General features: G+C 36.3%; 1 protein-coding gene across 1 annotated transcript; it reads right to left on the bottom strand.

Annotated features, from left to right (window-relative positions):
- On the bottom strand, positions 1-23,868 carry LOC123557197 (zinc finger protein 652-like). Its single transcript, XM_045348511.2, has 3 exons — positions 22,319-23,868; positions 16,021-16,194; positions 1-13,478 (listed from the first exon to the last, which is right to left on the bottom strand). Exons 1-3 carry the CDS (start codon positions 23,763-23,765, stop codon positions 12,586-12,588), a joined length of 2,514 nt encoding a protein of 837 aa, XP_045204446.2. The 5' UTR covers positions 23,766-23,868; the 3' UTR covers positions 1-12,585.
- Between the last annotated feature and the right edge of the window lie 3,306 nt (positions 23,869-27,174).

The raw sequence follows: 27,174 nt of genomic DNA, 5'->3' as shown, positions 1-27,174 counted from the left end.
TTTGAATGACAATTTCTATTTTTTTTTTATTGTCTACATAATATAGGGATCTAAATATGCTACTAATTATTCCAAGATATATATACATTTGTGTACATGTACATTTATTAAAGAATTATTTTAGACAGCCAATTTTTCATTACACACAAACTAGCAATTTTATGCTTAAAACAGTCAACTACAGTTTTGTGCCAAATAAATTTAAGTTCATAAAACATTTTTATAAAGATTTGAATGCACTTTCAGCTGTACAAACTGGTCCTATCTCTGAAAACTGCAATAAGTATTACTCAAAATTACAAGATATGTAGACCCTGTATCGATCACCATTGTTTCACAACTCAAACCAATTTAACAGGAAATATTAGATAATTTTGAAAGCTGGTGAGATTTAGAGATCTTCAAAGTTTTCCATTGAGCCATATACAACAAGAGCACCGCCTTGCGGGTGCTGACGCTCATCTGATTTTTTTTGTATAATAGAAATATTGTCCTACCCATGATTTTCTAAGTCTAAAAAGGGCCATCACTCTTGCAAAAAGCAGGACAGAGTTATGTTTCTTGATTTACAGTGTCCACTTATGATGGTCAAAAACTGTTGCAAGTTTTAAAGCAATAGCTTTGATAGTTTATGAGAAAAGTTGACTTAAACATAATATTCAACCAAGAAAATGATTTTTCTAAGTCCAAAAGGGGCAATAATTATTGCAAAAAGCAGGATGGAGTTATGTTGCTTGCTGTACAGGGTCAGCTTATGATGGTGAACAAGAGTTGCAAGTTTTAAAGCAATAGCTTTGATAGTTTAAGAGAAAAAGTTGACCTAAACATAAAACTTAACCAAGAAATCTGATATTTTCTAAGTCCAAAAGGGGCCATAAATCTTGCAAAAAGCAGGATGGAGTTATGTTTCTTGCTGTACAGGGTCAGCTTATGATGGTGAACAAGTGTTGCAAGTTTTAAAGGAATAGCTTTGATAGTTTAGGATAAAAGCTGACCTAAACATAAAACTTAACCAAGAAAACTGATTTTCTAAGTCCAAAAGGGGCAATAATTCTTGCAAAAAGCAAGATGGAGTTATGTTTCTTGATGTACAGGGTCTGCTTATGATGGTGAACAAGTATTCCAAGTTTCAAAGCAAAAGCTTTGATAGTTTAGGAGAAAAGTTGACCTAAACATAAAACTTAACCAAGAAATCTGATATTTTCTAAGTACAAAAGGGGCCATAAATCTTGCAAAAAGCAAGATGGAGTTATGTTTCTTGCTATACAGGGTCAGCTTATGATGGTGAACAAGTATTCCAAGTTTCAAAGCAATAGCTTTGATAGTTTAGGAGAAAAGCTGACCTAAACATAAAACTTAACCAGGCAACGCCGACGCCGACGCCGACAACCGCTCAAGTGATGACAATAACTCATCATTTTTTTTCAAAAAATCAGATGAGGTAAAAATGGAGACCAACTTTGCAATGTTTTATGACAAATCAAAATAATTATGAACATTCTTCAGAGAGCGTCACCCAAAGAACATTCTGTGACATTATTTTAAAATGGCATGAACAGCTTTTGACAAAAAGAATTCTTAAATTTCCAACTATATACATACAGGGCCATGTCTGGCAGTCATGATTTTGGCAAATCAGAATAATCTGTAAATTTTTGTTAAAGGGTCACCCATAAAACATTCCTGTAAAAAGATTTGGGCCTGCAGTCTCTGTTATGAATCTTTCCCACTAAAAACATTTTTTCAAATCCAAAAAATTTGGGTCACCCAATGGACATTAATTATGTATTTTTATAATTGTACCAACTGATTTTTCTATTTTTTGCTCTTGCATCCAAGTTTTTTATGAATCAGACAGAGTAAATTATTCTAAAATTGGACCAATAGCTTCTGTAAACAATACTTCTGAAGTTTCCACTATAAACATATAGGCTAAGTGTCTACATGCTATTGACGGCATGTTTCTCAACGACAAACCTTGTTATAAGGTCTCTTGTGTGAAACTGTTTTGAAATTAGGCCCACATTTTCTGAAAAGAAGACTTGTATATTTGTCCCTTATAATACACATACAGGGGAAAAAGAGGCCATGATCCCTGGCAGCTATCTTTTTTGACAAGCTGGAATAATTTAAACAATCTTGGGAGAGGGTCACAACAGCAACATTCCTGTGGAACTATTTCTAAAAATTAGACCAGCTGTAGGTTGTTGGAAGATTCTTCTAGTAAGATTCTTCTAGTTTAAGCTCTGGAGGCCATGTTTTTTTTTTACAAAAACTGAATATAAATATAAATAATTTTTCAATAGGGTCAAAACAGGTACATCTGTGGGAAATTTTTTGGGTGAGGCAAAATAAAATTACAAACAAGAGCTCGTCGAACACGAAATGCCCCCCTTGATGCATTCAGTAATTGCACAAGGAACAGAAATTATATGCTCACTGTAAACAAAAGTTCTACCATTCTGGTTTAATCTGACCTTGACCTTTAACCTATTAACCTAACAAGAGATTACAGAGTGATCTTGGCGCCATCCATTGAGCCATTTTTGAATGTTTCAAATTTCAAGACCAGCTCAAGGTCAAAATCAATGTCCAATTTCATTTCGGTACAAAACAATGTGTATGTGGTCCAAATTTGAAAGCTGTGGCTTGAGAAAGTTGAAAGTAGGTCACTAGATCAATTTCAAGGTCAAAGTTCATTTCGGTTGACAGAAATATGCATGTGCTTCAAATTTGAAGGCTGTAGCTTGAGAAATAGGTAACAGGTAAAAATCAATGTCAAATTTCAATTCAGAACACAAAAATATGCATGCAGTCCAAATTTGAAGCCTGTAGCTTCAGAAATGTGAAAGCAGGTCACTATGTCAATCTCAAGATCAAAGTTCATTCCGGTACACAAAACTATGCATGTGGTTCAAATTTGAAGGCTGTAGCTTGAGAAATGTGAAAGTAGGTCACTAGGTCAAAATCAAGGTCAAATTTTATTTCGGAACATAAAACTATGCAAGTGGTCCAAATTTGAAGCCTGTACCTTCAGAAATGTGAAAGTAGGTCACTAGGTCAAAATCAAGGTCAAATTTTATTTCGGAACACAAAACTATGCATGTGGTCCAAATCTGAAGCCTGTAACTTCAAAAATGTGAAAGTAGGTCACTAGGTCAATAACAAGGTCAAAGTTTTTTTCGGTACACAAACCTATGCATGTGGTCCAAATTTGAAGGCTGTAGCTACATAAATGTGAAAGTAGGTCACTAGGTCAAGATCAAGGTCAACTCGTGTCAAGGTTCATCTTGCCACTCAAAACTATACAATGTCATATGGTCCAAATTTGAATGATGCAATTTATGGACATGAAGGTTCTAAGTTTTTCCCTATATAAGTCTATATGAACCATATGACCCCTGGGGCGGGACCATATTTGACCCTAGAGGGATAATTTGAACAGACTTGGTAGAGAACCACTAAATGATGCTACATTACAGAATATCAAAGCCATAGTCTTTGTGGTTTGGACAAGAAGATTTTCAAACTTTTTTCCAATATAAGTCTATGTAAACCATGTGACCCCCAGGGCGGAGCCATATTTGACCCTAGGGGAATAATTTGAACAATCTTAGTAGAGGACCACTAGATGATGTCATATACAAAATATCAAAGCCCTAGGCCCTGTGGTTTTGTACAAGAGGTTTTTCAAAGTTTTTTCCTATGTAAGTCTATATAAACCATGTGACCCCCCGGCAGGGGCCATATTTGACCCCAGGGAAATAATCTGAACAATCTTGGTAGAGGACCACTAGATTTTGCTACAAACCAAATATCAAAGCCCTAGGCCCTATGGTTTTGGACAAGAAGATCAGAAACCGTTTTAACTGTTCCTGGCCAATGTGACCTTGACCTCTGACCTAATGACCTCAAAATCAATAGGGGTCATTTGCTGGTCATGGCCAATCTAACTATCAATTTTCCTGACACTAGGCCCAAGTGTTCTAGAGTTATTGCCTGGAAACCACTTTACTGTTCCTGGTCACTGTGACCTTGACCTTTGACATACTGACCTCAAAATCAATAGGGGTCATCTGCTGGTGATGACCAACCTCCCTATCAACTTTCGTGAAACTAGGCCTAAGCGTTCTTGAGTTATCATCCGGAAACCGTTTTACTGTGCAGGGTCATTGTGACCTTGACCTTTAATATACTGACTTCAAAATCAATAGGGGTCATCTGCTGGTCATTACCAACCTCCCTATCAACTACATTGGTCTACATTCCGACCGACCGACCTACCGACCGACATCTGCAAAACAATATACCCCTCCTTTTTCGAAGGGGGGCATAATAAATCAAGTCAGTATGCCCATACGTATTATTAAACCAAGAAAATTTGTTCGCATGATTCAATTTACTTTTGATTTTTCAAAATTATATTCCCACACACCTCCTTGATAGTAAAAAGTATCTTAAAAGAATAATTAATTTACCACTGCATTAATAATACTTCATAAAGATAAATGAATAGCCAATGTACAGCAAATTTCCTATACGATTCTGAAAACTGTCAAGTATCAGTCTAATCAAAATTAGGTGGGTACGACTGTATACATAGATTTCACCTGGTACACCAATGTCAACCTATTTGCACTTTGTTTCAGTCAGGTTAGTTGTGCATGCATAAATTCTGTAAAACTGCAGCATATACTGAATAGCCTAATCGAAACATCACTGTGCATATTGGTATACCGATCATGTGGTAAGGTAAGCCCAGTTTGGAATTAATCAAGCCCACCTATTGTCCGGTAAAAACAAGAGCACCACATTGCGGGTGCTGACGCTCGTCTGATTTTTTTTGTATTATAGAAAAATTGTCCTACCCATTATTTTCTAAGTCCAAAAAGGGCCATAATTCTTGCAAAAAGCAGGATGGAGTTATGTTTCTTGATGTACAGAGTCAGCTTATGATGGTGAACAACTGTTGAAAGTTTCAAAGCAATAGCTTTGATAGTTTAGAAGAAAAGTTTACCTAAACAAAAAAACTTAACCAATAAATCTGATATTTTCTAAGTCCAAAAGGGGCCATAATTCTTGCAAAAAAGCAGGATGGAGTTATGTTTCTTGCTGTACAGGGTCAGCTATTGATGGTGAACAAGTGTTGCAAGGTTTAAAGCAATAGCTTTGATAGTTTATGAGAAAAGCTGACCTAAACATAAAACTTAAGCAATAGCTTTGATAGTTTATGAGAAAAGCTGACCTAAACATAAAACTTAACCAAAAACTCTGATTTTCTAAGTCCAAAAGGGGCAATAATTCTTGCAAAAAGCAGGATAAAGTTATGTTTCTTAATGTACAGGGTCAGCTTATGATGGTGAACAACTGCTGCAAGTTTCAAAGCAATAGCCTTGATAGTTTAGGAGAAAAGTTGACCTAAACATAAAACTTAACCAAGAAATCTGATATTTTCTAAGTCCAAAAGGGGCCATAATTCTTGCAAAAAGCAGGATGGAGTTATGTTTCTTGCTGTACAGGGTCAGCTATTGATGGTGAACAAGTGTTGCAAGTTTCAAAGCAATACCTTTGATAGTTTAGGAGAAAAGCTGACCTAAACATATAACTTAACCAGGCAATGCCAATCAAGTGATGACAATAACTCATTTTTTTTTTAAAAAATCAGACGAGCTAAAAAGAGAAAACTTACAATTTCAAAACTTGTGAACACATGCAGAACTGTACATATAATTTTTAAATACAACTTCTTATATAGCGTATTACATTTCAAATAGTTTTAAGAATGAAAGGCTGGTTTTATTTATAATCATTCTGATGAGAAATGCAAAATGTAAGACTTTGAGACCACTCTACTGGGCTTTATAACCTACATGATATTTTATAAACACAATTACGAAGAATTTAAAACTATCATAACTTGAAGACGTTCTGTTATAGTGTCTAGCAAAATAATCAATCAATAAATCTTTTATCTTACTGCTATTATAATACAATATATAGATTCTGGAATGTGGGAACATGTCTAAATTTGTCCACAGAGAGAAGAAAAAACAAGAGCACCGCCTTGCGGGTGCTGACGCTCATCTGATTTTTTTTGTATGATAGAAATATTGTCCTACCCATGATTTTCTAAGTCTAAAAAGGGCCATCACTCTTGCAAAAAGCAGGATAGAGTTATGTTTCTTGATGTACAGTGTCCACTTATGATGGTGAAAAACTGTTGCAAGTTTTAAAGCAATAGCTTTGATAGTTTATGAGAAAAGTTGACTTAAACATAATATTCAACCAAGAAAATGATTTTTCTAAGTCCAAAAGGGGCAATAATTATTGCAAAACGCAGGATGGAGTTATGTTGCTTGCTGTACAGAGTCAGCTTATGATGGTGAACAAGTGTTGCAAGTTTTAAAGCAATAGCTTTGATAGTTTAAGAGAAAAAGTTGACCTAAACATAAAACTTAACCAAGAAATCTGATATTTTCTAAGTCCAAAAGGGGCCATAAATCTTGCAAAAAAGCAGGATGGAGTTATGTTTCTTGCTGTACAGGGTCAGCTTATGATGGTGAACAAGTGTTGCAAGTTTTAAACGAATAGCTTTGATAGTTTAGGATAAAAGCTGACCTAAACATAAAAGTTAACCAAGAAAACTGATTTTCTAAGTCCAAAAGGGGCAATAATTCTTGCAAAAAGCAAGATGGAGTTATGTTTCTTGATGTACAGGGTCTGCTTATGATGGTGAACAAGTATTCCAAGTTTCAAAGCAATAGTTTTGATAGTTTAGGAGAAAAGTTGACCTAAACATAAAACTTAACCAAGAAATCTGATATTTTCTAAGTACAAAAGGGGCCATAAATCTTGCAAAAAGCAAGATGGAGTTATGTTTCTTGCTATACAGGGTCAGCTTATGATGGTGAACAAGTATTCCAAGTTTCAAAGCAATAGCTTTGATAGTTTAGGAGAAAAGCTGACCTAAACATAAAACTTAACCAGGCAACGCCGACGCAGACGCCGACGCCAACAACCGCTCAAGTGATGACAATAACTCATCATTTTTTTTTCAAAAAATCAGATGAGCTATATTTTTTTTTCAAAAAATCAGATGAGCTAAAAACTTCATTATTTTTTGAAATTTCAACTGCATGTGGAGAATTTGTCATTTACTTGTAGGGAATTACTGTACTTTTGTCAGATTTACATCTTTCTTAAAACCTACTAGTTAATTATTTCTAAATTTTCAAGTTGTACAAAACTCCCTAGTATTTGACAGCTTAGTAAAAGTAACAAATATCGAAAGAAGCAAACCCAGTTAAAAAATAGAGAGCAAATAACATATCTTAAATTTAGCCAGTTAAAATGAGCCATATATTATTTTATCTATGAAATGAAACAAAAATGACACATTTGAACCTAAATATCTATTTGAATATAAATTAACATACATGTAGCCTAGACTCAATTAGTCTAATACAGCAGAAAATCTTAAACCAACAGTTACCAGGCTATCTTTACAGACAGACAGACAGGCAGACTCACACTCATTTATACAGTAAAACATAAAAAACCCATATATTTTATAACTGGTAAGACTTTGAACATATTGCACAATTCTGAAGTTTTCATTCTCATAAAGTCACAAAAAATAATACAGTGACATCATTCAATTCCATGGCAAAAAAAATGTGGTTTTGGCCAAAAGGGTATAAATGCATGGATTTTGACAACTAAATATAAAATCAAAACATTACTACTGCACTTAAATTTCGCGTATTGACTCAACCACAAAAATTAGTTCTCCAGCAGTATTAATGTTTAAACAGCATGTGGTTTCTGTTGGTGATCTTTAGGTGAAAAAAACTGGTATTTCCAGTTTGTGTCAAAAATCTTAAAATAATAAAGCAAAATATGTACTCTTAAGTAGCTAGGCATGAGAAAAAAGCTGATCTTTTGTGACTTGAATCTATACAATCTCGGCAAAGAAAACCAAACCAAATCATGACTGTATCCCTAAACAAACGTATTTATAATACTGTTTCATTAAGAGAAACATGAAGATAGACAAGAACAATCCATGTACTATATACCAGACTTAAACTTGAATATAACGAAATCAAAGTAAAAATATAAAAATTTGTTTTTTCATGCAAATCTACATACTAGTATCTATCAACAGGTGTCTTCATGTAACAAAAATTTCGCTAATTATGGAAACAGAACACTTTGAAATAATTAAATTTCATGGGCACATAGTTTTTGTGGTTTTGGCAAAAGTGGTTACCTCGTGGGGATATAAGATTTTGACATTTGCATATAAAATGACTGGCAATTTTATTTGTTCATTGGGATTTAACTTCTTGGATTGACTGAACCATAAAGTTCATGAAAATTAGTCCCCAACAAATATTCCTGATTTTTCAGTAATAATGCAAGGTTTATTCTTGAAATCAGATTGAAATTAAAATCTGCATTTTCATCAGGAATATTTTTTTAAAAAATGCTGAATAAGCAAAAGTTAATTATCACTCAAAATATTTTTGAATTTATAAGTATGTTGTCATGTAAATGTTTTAAAGCAATCTTCCGTCAAGTAAAAAATCAGCTAAAATTTATAACCAGATTGTTCTCAAATTTTTCAGTAATATTTCACTAATTAAAGGCCCATTAGTGATACAGGTACAGACTGCCATGCTTTAAAACTCAGATCAATCACACATAACATAAATACACATAAAATTAGTAATTATATGGTCTCCTTTTAAAACCATCATGAAAGAAATATGAGCCACTTCCACCATGAAGTAGCAGTAAATGGCAGAGTTATCCCTAAAAACTTTATTTAGATTTCTCGGTTCTCTTTCAGACTGTGAAAGTCCTATGACCAAAATACATGTACCTGTTACTGTTTAGACACTGATTCCATTTATTTTCTGAGCAAAATGCCCATAACGGGTTAAAGTTTATGTAATATTAAAGGAACCAAGACACTCAGGGGTCAAAATTCATCTTGAAATGTAACAGTATATAGTTTAATATACAAACTGGAGATGGAAGGACAGCCAGAATGAACTTGTAACTGTAGCTAGCCACCAGAGATAATTATAAGGCAGTCATCAAATACCTTGATGTACATTATTTTTACATACGACTAAGATCTTTTATAAAACTATCTTAAAAATTCACAATAAAAAACCAATAACAAACTGTGATATTTCACATAATAACATGAAGCCCGATTATAAAATTTTAGTAACTGGGAAGAACAAAATACTTTAAAGCTATAAACAGTCAAGTTTTTAAGATTGCAGCAACTGAGTAAATGCCATTTTTATATGACAATTTAAAAACAAGAGATCACAGAGTGATCTTGGCGCCCACCAATGTGCCATTTTTGAGTGTTCCAAATTTCAAGACTTACTGACTACCTCAAGGTCAAATTTCATTTCTGTACACAACACTGTGCATGTGGTCCAAATTCGAAAGCTGTAGCTTGAGAAATGTGAAAGTATGTCACTAGGTCAATGTCAAGGTCAAAGTTTGTTTCGGTACACAATCCTATGCATGTGGTCTAAATTTGAAGCCTATAGCTACAGAAATGTGAAAGTAGGTCACTAGGTCAATCTTAAGGTCAAAGTTCATTTCGGTACACAAAACTATGCAAGTGGTCCAAATTTGAAGGCTGTAGCTTGTGAAATGTAAAAGTAGGTCACTAGGTCAAAATCAAGGTCAAATTCTATTTCGGAATACAAAACTATGCATGTGGTCCAAATTTGAAGCCTGTACCTTAAAAAATGTGAAAGTAGGTCACTAGGTCAATGTAAAGGTCAAAGTTCATTTCTGTATACAAAACTATGCATGTGGTCCAAATTTGAAGGTTATAGCTTGAGAAATGTAAAAGTAGGTCACTAGGTCAAAATCAAGGTCAAATTCTATTTCGGAATACAAAACTATGCATGTGGTCCAAATTTGAAGCCTGTACCTTAAAAATGTGAAAGTAGGTCACTAGGTCAATGTAAAGGTCAAAGTTCATTTCGGTACACAAAACTATGCAAGTGGTCCAAATTTGAAGGCTGTAGCTTGAGAAATGTAAAAGTAGGTCACTAGGTCAAAATCAAGGTCAAATTTTATTTCGGAATACAAAACTATGCATGTGGTCCAAATTTGAAGCCTGTACCTTAAAAATGTGAAAGTAGGTCACTAGGTCAATGTGAAGGTCAAGGTTTTTTCGGTACACAAAACTATGCATGTGGTCCAAATTTGAAGGCTGTAGCTTGAGAAATGTGAAAGTAGGTCACTAGGTCAAAATCAATGTCAAATTTCATTTTGAAACACGGAACTATGCATATGGTCCAAATTTGAATCAAGGTCAACTCATGTCAAGGTTCATCTTGCCACTCAAAAATATAGATGTGGTCCAAATTTGAAGGCTGTAGCTACAGAAATGTGAAAGTAGGTCACTAGGTCAAAATCAAGGTCAACTCATGTCAAGGGTCATCTTGCCACTCAAAAATATACATGTGGTCCAAATTTAAATGTTGTAGTTATTGACAAGAACATTTTAAAAGCTTTTCCCTATATAAGTCTATATGAACCATGTGACCCCTGGGGCGGGGCCATTTTTGACCCTAGGGCGATAATTTGAACAAACTTGGTAGAGAACCACTAGCTGATGCTACATTGCAAGTATCAAAGCCTTAGGCTTTGTGGTTTCGACAAGAAGATTTTCAAAGTTTTTCCTTATATAAGTCTATATAAATCATATGACCCCCAGGGCGGGGCCATATTTGACCCTAGGGGTATAATATGAATAATCTTAGTTGAAGACCACTAGATGATGTCACAAACAAAATATCAAAGCCCTAGGCCCTGTGGTTTTGGACAAGGGGTTATTCAAAGTTTTTCCCTATATAAGTCATTATAAACTATGTGACCCCCAGGGCGGGGCCATATTTGACCCCAGAGAAATAATTTGTATCATCTTGGTAGAGGACCACTAGATGATGCTTCAAACCAAATATCAAAGCCCTAGGCTCTGTGGTTTTGGATAAGAAGGTTTTCAAAGTTTTTCCCTATATAAATCTATGTAAAATATAGAAATAAACAAAGGGCCATAACTCACTCATAAATTGTTGAACCAGTCTGATTTTCAGGGGGACACAACTAGGGTACCAATACATCATTCTGACAAAGTTTGGTCAAAATCCCCCCAGTAGTTTCTGAGGAGATGCGATAACGAGAAATTGTTAACGGACGGACGGACGGACGGACGGACGGAATGACGGACGGACGGACCACGGACGCAGAGTGATTTTAATAGCCCACCATCTGATGATGGTGGGCTAATAAAGCAGAGACATTAATACACTTTCATGCCAACAGGACTGCACCCTTGACTATTCAAAAATGTTTACAAAGACGTTAATATTTTAATGATATACATGTAAAGTAAGAGAGCGAAATGGACAGAAAAAAACAACATTTAAAAGTGGGTACAAGGGCCGTATCAGTTAAATAAGTGTAATTTTGAAAGGTGGGGTAGTAGGGTATAATGCGTGTGTGTGGGGGGTGGGGGTCGGGGAGTGGGGGTAGAATAGAGGGAAGGGGTTAGAAGAGGGGGTCAGTGGGGTAGTAGAATAAGAGGGAAGTGGTTAGAAGAGGGGGTCAGTGGGGTAGTAGGAGAGAGAGAAGGGGTTAGAAGTGGGGGTTAGAAGGATCACTCTACTAAGGAAATAGCATAAAACTTTTAACAAATTCTACAAAAATACACCTGTAAGATTTGATAATTAAAGAGGTATAATTTAAAAAGATATAGAGAAACTGAGTATCTTGCCATAAAACTTTAACCAGCACTATTACAACATTTAACCACAGTGACCTTGAACTTCAAGATACATGTTCCTGACTTAAACTACCATGTATGCCCCTTACCAAAGCAGATCATTTTGTTTAGTCTGATGACAATAGAGGCAATAGTGAAGATGTGAAGCTTGCCACAAACCTTTTACCTAAAATAAAACAGTAACAGTAAAGATGACGCTAGCGTGTGTACAACAGCCCTCCTTATTCTTCATATAGTCCAGCTAAAAAATCATATGCCACACTGTATGTCATAAGAATCTTATACTGGTTGGTTGAAATATCTGGCTCGAGAGTAACTGTTTAGGCGTGAACAAGCTTCTGCCCAGTTGCTAATACCACAAAACACACCCTGAGAGCCAAATATTTCCATCCGCAGCTTCTACCTGTGACAAAAACTTTTTCTAGCATGCTGTACCCTTCAAATAATAGATGAAATAAAAATAAACTGAATGCTTTTTTTCTTTTAAGTACAATTTTTATAGTTGCCCATGAATATACACATTCATTCATAAATTACAGCACAAGTCATCTTACACCCCAGGGGGTAAGGTGAGTTTTTCCAGTACTGGCAAAAAAAACCCCCAGGAAAATCCTGTCTGGCATGCAAGAAAACTTCTTCAATTTGTATTTTTTTTATTGTTTGTGCCATATTTGTTTAACCATCTATGCTGGAGTCCCTGTTCAATACAACATACTGACAAACTCACAAAAAAGTTCCCAATGTTAAATATATTTCTAACTTTGAGGACCTTGGTAATGTGAAAAGTTTGCTGGACTGTAATAAGGCGGGTAGCCAGGAATACCCCAGGGATTGGGGCGTGGCTGCCCATGTGTTGCTTCCCCTGATACTGGGGGTAGTTGATGGCTCTGTGGTAAACCTGGCAGTGGAGCCATGGAAGACAAATTTTGTATAAAAATATCCCTATGTTGACCTTGCATTCGATATGAATCAATCATATCATTGTACTGTCTTTGAATTTCATCATTGTCAGTACTCGGAACTGAAGTTACTGGCACATTCTGTACATTAGACTGGTAATTGGTTGGCATACTATAGTTAATAGGTAATGATGGTGAAGCAGTTGGGTCCGAGTCTTGCATTTTATTGATGGCATCTGATGTTTCTGACATCCCTTGTGAGTGATAAGGTCTATCCACTCCTGAACAATCTGGTAAATTTGTTGGACTATCTGTATTCGAAGGCACATAACTCTCGCTATTTTGCTGAGAAATTGCTGCAGAATTATCTGATAATTTTCCTAAAGAATTAACATTTCGAACTGCCAAATCAGCTTCTTCCGCATCCTCTAAGTGTTTATCAGGTATGTCTACAGCGCTGTCAGCCACTGCTTTCAAACTAGCATCCGCCTCAGATTCAACAGTGGGCAATCTATCACCACCATTATAACCAGGGCCTCCTTCTATGTAAAATTCAGTTTTTCTCTTTAACGAGCATATAATATCCCCTCGCCAAGTTTTCGGATCTTTGTCTCTTTTATGGTGCATCATCATATGGCGACGAATAATTGAGTAGTCATTAAAAGAACGTGAACACAGAGCACATTTGAAAGGTTTATCACCACTGTGGATACGCTCGTGACGTAACAGAGCTTGCTTTTGGGTGAATCCTGAAAAAAAATGTACAAATATTTAGCTACCTTCTGGGTGAATCCTACAGGTAATCTCTGATTTGTATTTAAGTTTCTACAATCTCTAGTTTTCTTTAAGATCTTGCAACCCGAATCTTTCAATAACTTTAAAACATGGCAAAAAGTGGAACATCAGCTGATTTCAATATACACTGTAAATGATACCCATTTAATACCATTCCTTACATCGATATTTAAGCATCCTACTTTTAAGAGATACTACTATGATAATGATTAACTACTTTATGATAAAATGAAACTTGCAAGGAATGTTTCACAGACAGTACAAGACTTATTTTTCTATCAATTTACATTCTAGCATAAAACTGCTGTTCTTGTCACTTTTCAGGGGTGTTTTAACAGGAGAGTAAATGTGTGCAAACAGAGAGATTCTCATGATCACATGCTGTTAAAACACGTGCATGTTCCATGGCAAAGCGCAAACATATTACAACCCAAAAACGGATGATTCAAAAGAAAATGACGTCAACGTCATAATACAACGCCGCCATTCCCGCGCATTTCATGAAAATTTAATGACGTTGAGGAATAATACACTCATTTACTGGTTTTTACACATTTTATGCTAGAATAGTGTTAGCGCATGTTCATTTCGTGTTATAGTAACTTCAGAATCCCTTGGGATGCACTGGTACCGAGCATGTTAGGGCACCAACCAATCCCTCCAGGTTCTGCAGATGTTATAGCATGAAAAAACATGTGGTATCCCTACATTCACATGTATTCTTGATTGCACATATTTTAAATCAAATCACACTCTCAACATATTGATTCCTTTAGATAATCTGCTTGTCTAGTCAGTGACATTTTTCTTCAAATATAATCCTTATGTCTTGTTTTTTCATCATTTGTTCACAGTTCCTGAAATTTGTCTTTCCTGAGAACTTCTACCAAATAGTGTAAGCTGGCTTTCATAAAACTCAAGGCTTTACCTTTTGTAACATAGAGTTTTCTATTCAGATGGTCTCAAGGTCACTGAAACCTTGACCTTTGACCCTAAACAATAGGAGTCATCTACTGAGTCTGATTACAGGCAATCATCCTACATGTACAAAGTTAGGTGACTGTAGACCAAAGCATTCTTTAGTTATTGAGCAGAAACAATTTCCAATCTCAAGGTCACTGTAACCTTGACCTTTGGCCCCCAAAACAAACAGTAGGAGTCATCTACTGACCACAGGAAATCATCTTATTAAATTTGAAAATTGTTTGCTAAAGCTTTCTTAAGTTACTGAGCAGAAACCATTTGCAGTCTCAAGGGTGCTTTACCCTTGACCATTGGCCTACAAAAACTCAAAAACTATAGGGTCATCTACGATGACAGGCAAACATCCTATGAAATTAGATTACTGTAAACCAAAGCATTCTTTAGTTATTGTGCAGAAACATATTTCCAGTCTCAAAGTCACTGTGACCTTTACCTTTGACCTACTGATCCCTGAAACAATATGAATCATAGATCTACTGACTACTGGCAACTGGCCTACTGATATCCAAAATAATAGGTCAACTACTGACCACCACCATGCAATGGTCCTATATAGTTCAACTGAACTTACTGCGGAGAAACCATTTCAGTCTAGAGGTCACTATGATATTTAACCTTCAAAACACTAGAGGTCATCTATTAAACGCAAATACAATGTCGCTTCTGTTGAAGTACAAAACTCATAATCTTGTTTCTTCCTTAGATTTTACTGGAATATTCTATCTAGTAATTGTCATAGATTTGTGCCTTTACATCATATATTTTGCATAACCGTTGTTTTTATTTGTGATTCATTATTGCAATGCTGTTTTGTAACTATAGTTATGTACCTTTGCCAGAAGCTCACAGACAAGACTGGGCTTGCCCAATTGTGTTGCCTCTATAAGTTAAGTTGTTATTATTATTATTATTGACCAGAATCAAGTTTGACAACTGTATACCAATATGTTCTTTATTTATTGAGCATAAATCGTTTCCAGTCTCATGGTCAGTGTGACCTTGACCTTTAACCTAATGATCCCTAAAACAATATGCACCATCTACTGACCACTGGCAACTGTCCTATGAAGTTTTATGATTGTATGCCAAAGCCTTCTGAAACTGAAAGAAAGACCTACAATGAGCAAAACAATGTACCCACTCTTCTTTAGAGGGCATAACTACTGCATTTTGAAACAAGGGAAAATTGAGCCTCTAGACTGAAATATGAATAAAATCTGTAAACAGATCCTTTGGAAGCAAAGAATGCAACCAAGAAGAATAATAGCAGACTCGGTTTGATTGAGTCTATTCATGAGAAGTAATGAATGTGCAACACCTCTCACACACCCTAGCCATGTTTCTGGTGTTCAGGTATAAAACAACTGCAGCGTCACCCCCAAACCAGGCTTCAACTCAAAAGAAACAACAGCTGTCACAGAAGACTTTTAAAGGAAATATTTAAAAAATAAAAATATCAGCAGCAATGGGAAATTTATCTTTGCAACTTTGATCCACTCTTCATAAATTTACCTTTTCCGCAAGATGTACAGATGTAGTCTCTGGCATCTTTATGCACTTTCATATGCATGAGTAGACTTGTTTTCTGTCTAAATGTTTTAGCACAGATATCACAGCTAAACCTTCTCTCATCATCATGCATGTATTTGTGTTCTTTCAGCGATTTATCATATGAAAAGGCCTTGCCTAAAAATAAAGGAAAAATATTTAATTTAATTTATATAAATATACCTATCACACTGCAAGTTTTTATGTTTCAAGTGTCACAAGACACAAACACTCAGAGCTCCAGATAAGCTTTTGGTGCAATTGGGTATTTACCCATCACTTTTTGTCTGAACTGGGTATTGGAAATCTGAATTGGGTAAAAATGATATCATTACCCAGCCTTTTCAGAAGTTATTGGGTATTTGCTAAAACCAATTGGGTATTTCACCAATCTTGCACAAACAATTGAGTATTTTATCTTGTGGCTTAAATTAAATTGTGTATGCTTACAGTATCATGGTATACAATTATCAATAATCAGGATTGACTAACTACATAAAAGTACTTTTATGGCACTCTGAGATACTTTTGTTCCATACTGTTGTTTTATTTTTTCACTTTTAATGCAGTCGGAGATCAATTCATCCACAATATCCCGAACGATGTGTTCACCGCAATATGCGTTCTCCCATAAGATGTCGTCCAGTATTGGCGACACTACATAGTCACAAACAGATAACTGTCATTGTTTAACAGCAAAATATCCCACTAATTTGTTTGTTTGTGCGTCCAAATCACACCGATCAGCAGACTGAATGGTCCTGTGATTTTTCCGATAAATAGCAACCTGTTGTGCGGTAATGTATAACCAGTCAGTCGTCTAGTCAGTGTTCCAGTCAGGATTTGAAAAGGGCAGGGTGCTACTGGTCGAAAGGGCACATGCGAGTCGCGAAGCGACGAGTAGGGGGAGAGTGTGGGTGTGTTTGGGGGATCTCCCCCCAAAAAATTGTGAAAAATAGAAAGCTACAGAAGGTCTCAGATGCATTTTCAGCATGAACTATTGTCTTTTATGTGATCCTGTTTTGACTGGAATCATTGTATGTCATGGACAAACATAAATCTGTCAGTGAAACTACAGTTTCAATGGTGTGTGTGGTTGTTGTCATAATATATGTCCTGGACCTCTGGGTTTTTTGCAGCCTCCGTGGTATCAAAATTCTAAATTGTTGTTGACATTTTATGTGGGAGAGGTGGACCTCAGTCTGGGTAGGATGTGTGGTGGTGTAAAACGTATTTCAATAAAACGTATTTCAATTCCATAGGGTTTAGTTTTTTGGGTTTTTTTTTTTTTTATAATTTAATTTTGTTCATTGTTTTTTTTTTATCAGATGAACTTAATGTAGGGGGAGAGAGTGATATCTGATGAGGCTACGGATCCATGGTAATGTGGTTTAATTAAAAGGATTCACCTAAAAAGGTCATACTCCCAATCTCCGGACGTCGATCTAAAACTTTCCTTCCATAAAGTGCATAGACAATCTACATTTCAGAAAATTTACTTAAAGTAATTTACATAAGCCTCTAAATGTTGAAATCTATTCGTATATGTTACGAGGAAAATATGCACACATTTAATGATGAATTATTCAACGACATGAAACGCACGTGTCTTATTTTCCCGCCAAAATATAATACACAGTTCAGGATTTTTGTTTACCGTCTGTATTTCAAGACGTGAAATGCAAGATTCTTAGCTATTTTCCTATTAACATCCGATAAATTGATGCATTTTGCACGGCGACATCGAATAAAACATTAGAGCTGTCTCCATAGGATGACACATGCCCCCGATGGCACTTTGAATGAATAGTTATGGTCGATGTTAGAGTTTAGGACCTTTGACCTACTGACCTGGGTCTTGCGCGCGACACGTCGTCTTACTGTGCCACACATTCATGCATAGTTATTTTAAAATCCATGCATGAATGACAAAGATATGGACCGGACATGCCCATCATTGCACTATCATGAAATATGACCTTTAACGTCTAAGTGTGACCTTGACTTTTGAGCTACGGACCTGGGTCTTGCGCGCGACACATCGTCTTACTGTGGTACATATTCATGCCCAATAATTTTAAAATCCATGCATGAATGACAAAGATATGGACCGGACACCCACATCAATGCACTATCATGAAATATTGGGCGCATTCGGCATACAAGCCCGTGTAACTCTGACCAGATCACCCTAGTGACACGAGTAACAATTGTAGTCCGAACGCTTTATCGAGTAACTGAAAATGATGGAGAACGTTACCTATATGCTAACAGTTCAAAAGCTTCTGAGTTGCTACTTTTGACGCATAATAACTTAATTTTCCAAAATAAACTGCTGATCAGACAAGACAGTATCCCTCAAAAGTATCAGAAATTATGTTGAATTAGTGGACTTTATGTTTTATGTATGTGATATAGTGCTGTTAGTTGATTACATTGCCGCTGCATGTATCTTACATAATGTTTGCATTTTCAATGACAATACAATAAGTGATTTTTGTGAAGAACCTAATATAGGTATGTTTGATGGCCATTATGAGGACAGATGAACTGGTACGACCTCTGTCAGAGTGAAAAATCAGACTGGATTATTATCAATCGACTTTTCAGATTCTAGGATCAAGTAACACTTGGAAAAAATGTTCAGCCCATATTGTTTAACAGACTAGAAATTTCTATTTTATGTTAATTTATTCTTCAAATTATTTCTGAAGCAAGAGCTACAACTTATATTAATCCTCTTATGTCTACACATGACTCTACTACCCCGAACCATTTCAAATTAAAAGGGTGTTTGGTATAATTATTTCGGTTTTTTTTTATTGTTCTGACTGAAAGAAGGTTTGTCGGCAAGTAGGGAGGTAGAATATTTTACTTATAACTTCAACATCAATGTGTGGCTTCTTTAGTGGATTATTTGTCCTTATCACTTATTTTGTGTTCTAAAGACTAGATGTTTTTTCTAAAATGGACTAAAAGTTGTCCCATGTGAACCTGGAAAGAAAACCTGGAAAGAAAACTTACAAGCTTTAAGAATCAGATCGAGAACCCTCGAAATATGCTTGACAAGGCTGTTACTGTAAGAAGCAGATTTCTCAACCACTGTCCTATTCAGCAGTATTTACAGATGGGGGCATGAATGCCAAAAAGAGCATTTCAAAGTTACTCTACATTTAGAAGAAAGTAAAAGGTTTTAAAAGAACAATGACAGCTTGCTCCACTATTCGAAGGCAACTGTCAATATGAAGGATTTTCGATTCTAGAACTGAAATAATGATTCAAGGATTATTTGACTTGATTCTATGATCTCGCTTTAAACCCCTGAATAGATATAAGAAGTTTACAACCTAGTACCGCCCTTAGACAAGAGCAACTTGATGGTAAAATTTTAACCGTCATTTTCTTACTACAAAAAGGGACATAACTTTGCCAAAATTAAAGTAAGTGTTATGAAACTTGATGCTTTTACCTGGCTTTACAACCCTGAAGACATGTGAGAAATGTTAACCCAATGCTCCCATTAGTTTTGGAGATATCAACTTGCAAGCAAACAGAACAATATCTGTGCACAAGAAAGAGGGCATAACTTGTCCAAAATTAAGGTTATGGGAATTGATGCTTTGACCTTCCTTAACATCACTGGAGACATGTAAGGAAGTTTCAATCCAATATCTGCATTAGTTGCCGAGATAGTACCTTGCATGCAAAACTTTAACCAGCTTTTTCTAAGTTTAAACAGTGGGGCATAACTTGGCCAAAGTTCAAGTAAGAGTTATGGAAGTTGATGACATGTCCTTTACAACATGGAAGACATGTGTGAAGTTTCAATCCAGTATCTGCATTAGTTTAAAAAATCTTGCATGCAAAAATTTAACTCTAAAAAGGGGTCTGACTCAAACAAGAGTTATGAGGCTTGTGATATGTTGATATGACCTTATTTTACAGACCGGAAGAAATGTGTGAAGTTTTAACCAAACATCTGCATTAGTTTGGACATACTAACTTGCATGTAAAACTTTAAATTGCATTTTCTAAGTCCAAAAGGGATATATTTTTGTCAAAATACATATAAGAGTAATGGGACTTGATCATCTGCGGTAAGGTAATGACCTTAAAAAGTAAAAATAGGTTTCAAAGCAATATGTCTATTAATGAGACCCATAATTTACATAATATTCGATCAAGAGTTATCTAACTTGATTATTTTGGTAGGTCTGATGAGCGCAAAGACTTGTTTAAAGTTTCAATTCAATATCTTCTGTGGTTATTGAGATAAAGCCTTGATAGTAACTGCACCCAAACTTTTACAAGTGTACCAAAGACGCCTTGTTTAAAGTGTTAATGCATTCGGATACGATCACCCGACTTTCCCAGCTTCAGGAGGGGGGTAGAATTCGGGTGACACAACTACTATCGTCCGGGTTACACGAGTTATACTTGAGTTATACCCAGAGTGACTCGGGTTAGCTCGAGTAAGTATGCCGAATGCGCCCATTACCTTTAACGTCTAAGTGTGACCTTGACCTTTCAGCTACAGACCTGGGTCTTGCGCGCGACATGTCGTCTTACTGTGCCACACATTTATGCGTAGTTACTTGAAAATCCATCCATGGATGACAAAGATATGGACCGGACACGCCCATCAATGCACTATCATGAAAAATGACTTTTAACGTCTAAGTGTGACCTTGACCTTTGAGCTACGGACCTGGGTCTTGTGCGCGACACGTCGTCTTACTGTGGTACACATTCATGCCAAGTTATTTGAAAATCCATCCATGGATGACAAAGATATGGACCGGACACGAAAATTGCGGACAGACCGACAGACGGACAGATGGTTCAAAAACTATATGCCTCCCTTCGGGGGGCATAAAAAGGCGGCATCCATAATAAACGTTTTTGGTGGCAGCGTCTACAAGCGAGACTGGAGTACCCCTTCCGCAAACACAATATCCGTCATGAAACGCACATGCTTCTTTCCCGCCAAAATTATAATAACGTGTCCACTAAGTGATAATTTTCGCAAGCGTGCACAATCGATGACCAAAAGTATCCTCAGAAGTTACAAACAAAAACAAGAGGTTGTTGCAGTTTTGTATATATATTTTTTGTGGTTCATTACCGTTCTTTTTCTTTCTTTTTTTTTTCTTAAGAACGAACAACCATGTTGCAGCAGACGACTTCGAATGAACTTTTGTGAATCAATCGATAGCGTTCAACAAAATGTTTGGGGTTCTTTACGTGCATTCAAATAGTTTCAAAGTTTAATGGTGTTATTTGTTTGTAACATTTGCGAAAAGCCGCCGACGTATTTCCAAAGACTAAGTCTCACCTTATTTAGATAAGTATACTTACATCTAGATAACGACTGCTAATTCAAAAGTTTTAATTGCCTCTACTAACACTAATTACGAAAGTGATGCCCAAAAAAGATCCCGAAAATATTTTGAGTTAATTATCGACTTCGCAAGTTGACAGAAGTGTAGCACGTGCACAGTCCGCCCCTCGCGGCGTCTAGCTTGACAGATGTAAAACAAAATGATGCCTTGAAATTGCCGCGATCCACTAAATTGGTTTGATCGACGTGTGGGGCGGACCTAAAAGGCAGTCACGTGGTATACGGAAGCGACCTTGAAGACTGGTGACAGGTGTAATAAATTGATGTTGTATATTGCATAACGGAAGCAGCTCTTGCAGCGGGAGAGGACAATAAACAGGACACATGGGGCTTTTTTACACTAAAGCCATATATTTACTGGACTCAAAAGGGCACAGGGCGCTATTAAAAACGGCAGGGCGCTTTGAGAAAGGGGCAGGGCGCCGCGCCCTTCTATTCCGCGCTAGCTGGAACACTGCCAGTGTTATTAAAGTCTCGTACCCGTGCTAGTAATAAGGAAAATGTGATACGCAAGCAATTTTTAATGAACTAGGTATAAGAAATTTTAATTGCATTTCAGTACGCACACAGTATGAATTCAATTGGGTTTTCTGCAATTTTGATTGCGTAAATACGCAGCTTATCTGGAGCTCTGCAAACACTGAAATCGCAACACATTTTTCCATGTTATAATATATCTTTCTTACTTATCTTTAACTTTTAAAGGTACATGTATACTAGACCCAAATTTCCTATTTGACAATAAGAACAACTTTCTTATAAAGTTTATAAAAACTTAAAATTAAAGTACACACTTAGTACATACTTGTATAGCCAAAAACAATATAAATATGAACTACCTGTTTGAATTGCGTAACTTACCACAGACATCACAAACATACGGTTTGATTCCTGCATGAACATTTGCATGCATTAAGTATGAATTTTTCTGTGTGAAACTTCTTCCACAAGTTGGACACATGAACGACTTCTTCATACCCAGATGTTCAGACTTCACATGAGCTGTTAGTACATATTTAGTGCTAAAGACTTTATGGCATATTTCACATTCAAACTGGGGTTTTACATAATTTTCCTCATGACTTAACATATGTTCTTTGTATGCCCTGCTAAATTTGTAAAATTTATCACAAATTTTACAGTGGTATGCTGGATTTGTGTGAACATGACGTGTATGACGCAACAAATCTTTGTGCAAACCGAACTGTTTTTTGCAAGTTTCACAAGAAAATTTATTTCTGTGCATGCGCTGTGTATGTTCTCTTAAATTTTCTTTTTTCTTTCCAATATATTCACACTTGTCACATTTAAATTCAGTATTTTCATCTTCAATTTTTGCCATCTTTTTCTTCTTTTTCCTTTTCTTTTTGCCTACATCTGTTTGATTTTCTTTTAGCCTTGGCCTTCCTTTGCTTTTTTTAGCTTTTTGCGTTGTGGTGTTTTTCTTTATAGCTTTATCTTCCTCTTGCAAAGGCACCTGTGGAACATACTTTTGTGGTTTTGATTTTCGTCTTGATTTTGAGTTGTCTATTCTTTCATCATCGGAAGTTATTTTTTCAACTTTGACTTTAACCTCTGGATCAAGTTCTTTTGAGCTTGTAGGATTTACTTTCTCCACATCACTATTATCTAAGTATTGTTCATCAACATCTGTATCATCATCCATACATGAATATACAGCATTTTCATCAAGCTCTTCCTTCACAGTAATATATTCATTATCAGTGTTAATAATACTGCATTCTTGTTCTGGCTTAATGACTGGAAGATCTTTATCATTTTTCCCATTATCTTGGTAATCATAATGGTTTTCAACATCTGAAGTTCCGGATTCATTGAGTGATTTCTTACCAGTTTTATCTACATCATCAATAATTTTGGAATTGATTCTTTCCCTCTTTTGTGACTTTACAGCTACTGGTAGACCCTGATCATTATGGTACTGAACATAGGGTTCAGGAACTACATTATATGCAGATTTAGCCACAGTGCACCCAGGTTTTCTTCCACGTCTTCCTTCATTTGACAAGACATTTTGATTCTGGCTCAAATATGACGCTTCCTTTTCATGCTTTTGTTCGTTTTCCTTTGCTCGCTGCTCCTTTTCAAAACACTCTTGTAGGCTTGCATGGGCTTGAGTAACCTTGCTCCAATCGCCAATTATTGAAAACGACTTTTGTGCCTGGCTAAATTCCACACCAGTGTCTTGACCAATTCTGACCAATGCAAGGGCAAGCTTTTCCGCTGAGAATATCGACACAAATTCTGCAGACAATATACTAGTTGTGTCGGTGAATATCAAAACCATGATTATATTTTGTATGAACACGTCAGAACGTATGCAAAATGTACAAAAACATAGTTTAAAGTTGCAAAAATAAATTAGTTTTTAACCGGAAGCGGATGTTAAATTAGGCTTAAAGTTTAACCCAAAGTTATTAATGTCCTAAAAAGAGGATAAAACTACCGCTAGATAACATTTACCACACTCTGTCTCTGACTCCACGATCATGTAATTTAGGATTTAAATATATTTAGCTTGTGGTCTCAAAATAATCTGTTAACAGATAAAATGTAGAATGTCTACTGTGTATCGATAATTTTCTCTTTCAACAGGACTTATACCAGTGAATCATTTAAGGTTCCATGTGCACCACCATATGAACACATCTGTGGATGTCTCTAAATTGCTTTTGGTACTTGTAACATGAGTAAATGTCGAGTTCTGCTCGGGGTTGGTGGGCGTGAACGGTAGCATGTGTTTCCACTACCGTCCATGAACAGGCTCAATCGAAACAAAGACAAATACCAAACAGGGAATGCCACGTACCAAAATGCAGCCTCCCCAAAACGAAACCTACAGCACGCAGACGTGCACACCACAAACACACACACATACACGTGCACTCACACAAAGCCAACACATGAGGACAAAATGAACAAAGGAACACACACCTACACACACAAAGCCTACACAAGAGGACAAAACGAACAAACAAAGGAACACAGTGGGGAACCGCCTTGGAACGGTCAGTGGCAAAAACACCACTGGGGAGCTTAAACCAGTTTATGGTGCGCACCCAACCTCACTCTTACCCCCACCATGTTCCAAAGACACGGGACAGTGTAAATAAAATTAATCCCCTCCAGGTGAATCTCTAACACACGTAATATAAACAAAAAGGCATGGCATGTAAAACACAATAATGCTCATGTATGAAAATATAACAAGAGGACCATGATGGTCCTGAATCGCTCACCTGTCCCCACATGACCCAGTTTTGAACTGAGTAGGACGTCATTTTTTTCTATTATTTGCGTAGTGACCTAGTATTTGAGCTCATGTGACCCAATTTTGAACTTGACCTAGATATCGAGATAAAAATTCTGACCAAGTTTCATGAAGATCCATTGAAAAATATGGCCTCTAGAGAGGTCACAAGGTTTTTCTATTATCTGACCTAATGACCTAGTTTTTGAAGGCACTTGACCCAGTTTCGAACTTGACCTAGATACCATCAAGGTGAACATTCTCAACAATTTTCATGAAGATCTCATGAAAAGTACGGACTCTAGAGAGGTCACAAGGTTTTTCTATTTTTAGACCTAATGACCTAGTTTTTGACCACACGTCATCCACTTTCGAACTTGACCAAGATATCATCAAGGTGAACATTCTGACTAATTTTCATGAAGATCCATTGAAAAATATGGCCTCTAGAGAGGTCACAAGGTTTTTCTAATTTTAGACCTAATGACCTAGTTTTTGACCGCATGTGACCCACTTTCGAACTTGACCTAGATATCATCAAAGTGAACAATCAGACCAATTTTCATGAAGATCCATGGAAAAATATGGCCTCTAGAGAGGTCACAAGGTTTTTCTATTTTTAGACCTAATGACCTAATTTTGGACCCCACGTGACCCAGTTTCATACTTGACCTAGATATCATCAAGGTGAACATTCTAACCAATTTTCATGAAGATCCATTAAAAAATATGGCCTCTAGAGAGGTCACAAAGTTTTTCTATTTTTAGACCTACTGACCTAGTTTTTAAAAGCACGTGACCCAGTTTCGAACTTATCTAGATATCATCAAGATGAACATTCTGACTAATTTTCATGAATATCCATTTAAAAATATGGCCTCTAGGGAGGTCACAAGGTTTTTCTTTTTTTAGACCTACTGACCTAGTTTTTGACCGCACTTGACCCATTTTCGAACATGGCCTAGATATCATCAAGATGAACATTCTGACCAATTTTCATGAAGATCCATTGAAAAATTTGGCCTCTAGGGAGGTCACAAGGTTTTTCTATTTTTAGACCTACTGACCTAGTTTTTGACCACACGTGACCCAGTTTCGAACTTGACCTAGATGTCATCAAGGTGAACATTCTGACCAAACTTCATAAAGATCCCGTGAAAAATATGGCCTCTAGAGAGGTCACAAGGTTTTTTTATTATTTGACCTACTGACCTAGTTTTTGAAGGCACGTGACTCGGTTTCGAACTTGACCTAGATATCATCAAGATGAACATTCTGACTAACTTTCATGAAGATTCATTGAAAAATATGTCCTCTAGAGAGGTCACTAGGTTTTTCTATTTTTAGACCTAATGACCTAGTTTTGGAACGCACGTGACCCAGTTTCGAACTTGACCTAGATATCATCAAGATGAACATTCAGACCAACTTTCATACAGATCCCATGAAAAATATGGCCTCTAGAGAGGTCACAAGGTTTTTCTATTATTTGAGCTACTGACCTAGTTTTTGACGGCACGTGACCCAGTTTCGAACCTGACCTAGATATGATCAAGATGAACATTCTGACCAATTTTCATGAAGATCCATTGAAAAATATGGCCTCTAGAGAGGTCACAAGGTTTTTCTATTTTTAGACCTACTGACCTAGTTTTTGACCGCAGTTGACCCAGTTTCGAACTTGACCTAGATATCATCAAGATGAACATTCTGACCAACTTCCATAAAGATCCCATGAAAAATGTGACCTCTAGAGAGGTCACAAGCAAAAGTTTACGCACGGACGCACGTACGACGGATGCTGCGCGATCACAAAAGCTCACACTGTCACTTTGTGACATGTGAGCTAAAAAGCAAACCTTTAGAACCAAAAACGTATGTACTCAATGCCTTTTCAGAAGACAGAGCAACAAGAGAAACACCCTTAAGGGCCTGACGAAACAGGCCAGAAGACAGAATATCTAAACAGTTCAGTCCTGGTAGGATTTAAAAACTGCTTATCATAGAGTTCTCCCCCTCTTCCGTCAGACACAATCAAAGAGGGAAGCGTAGTGTCCAAACCGAGCCTGCAACATTTTCATTTCTGTCGTATTGAGAGACCTATGGAGTTTCCACTTTTTTATTTTATTAAACAACACTATAGATATACTGTATATAGTGATGTTCAAGACCATTATTCTTCAGACTAAGTCCTGAATGACAGTGAACATAAGTTAGACAATTTAAAGTTTGGAGATAAACTGGGTAACAGTGATCACAAGAATCTTATTGTTATGCAAGATATTACGATCTCAAAGACCACTTAGTGATATAAATAGACATACAAAAGGAAATAAAAGAATTCTTCACGTTATTTAAGTAATAAGAAATCGGAGTGTGTGTCTTCAGTACTGATGGTTTTGTCAAATGTTTTCAATAATCATGTAAATTATTGCATTCATAACTT

This window comes from Mercenaria mercenaria, chromosome 5 (assembly GCF_021730395.1).
Source record: "Mercenaria mercenaria strain notata chromosome 5, MADL_Memer_1, whole genome shotgun sequence".
Classification (NCBI taxonomy): domain Eukaryota; kingdom Metazoa; phylum Mollusca; class Bivalvia; order Venerida; family Veneridae; genus Mercenaria; species Mercenaria mercenaria.
This window is presented reverse-complemented; position numbering and strand designations above follow the sequence as displayed.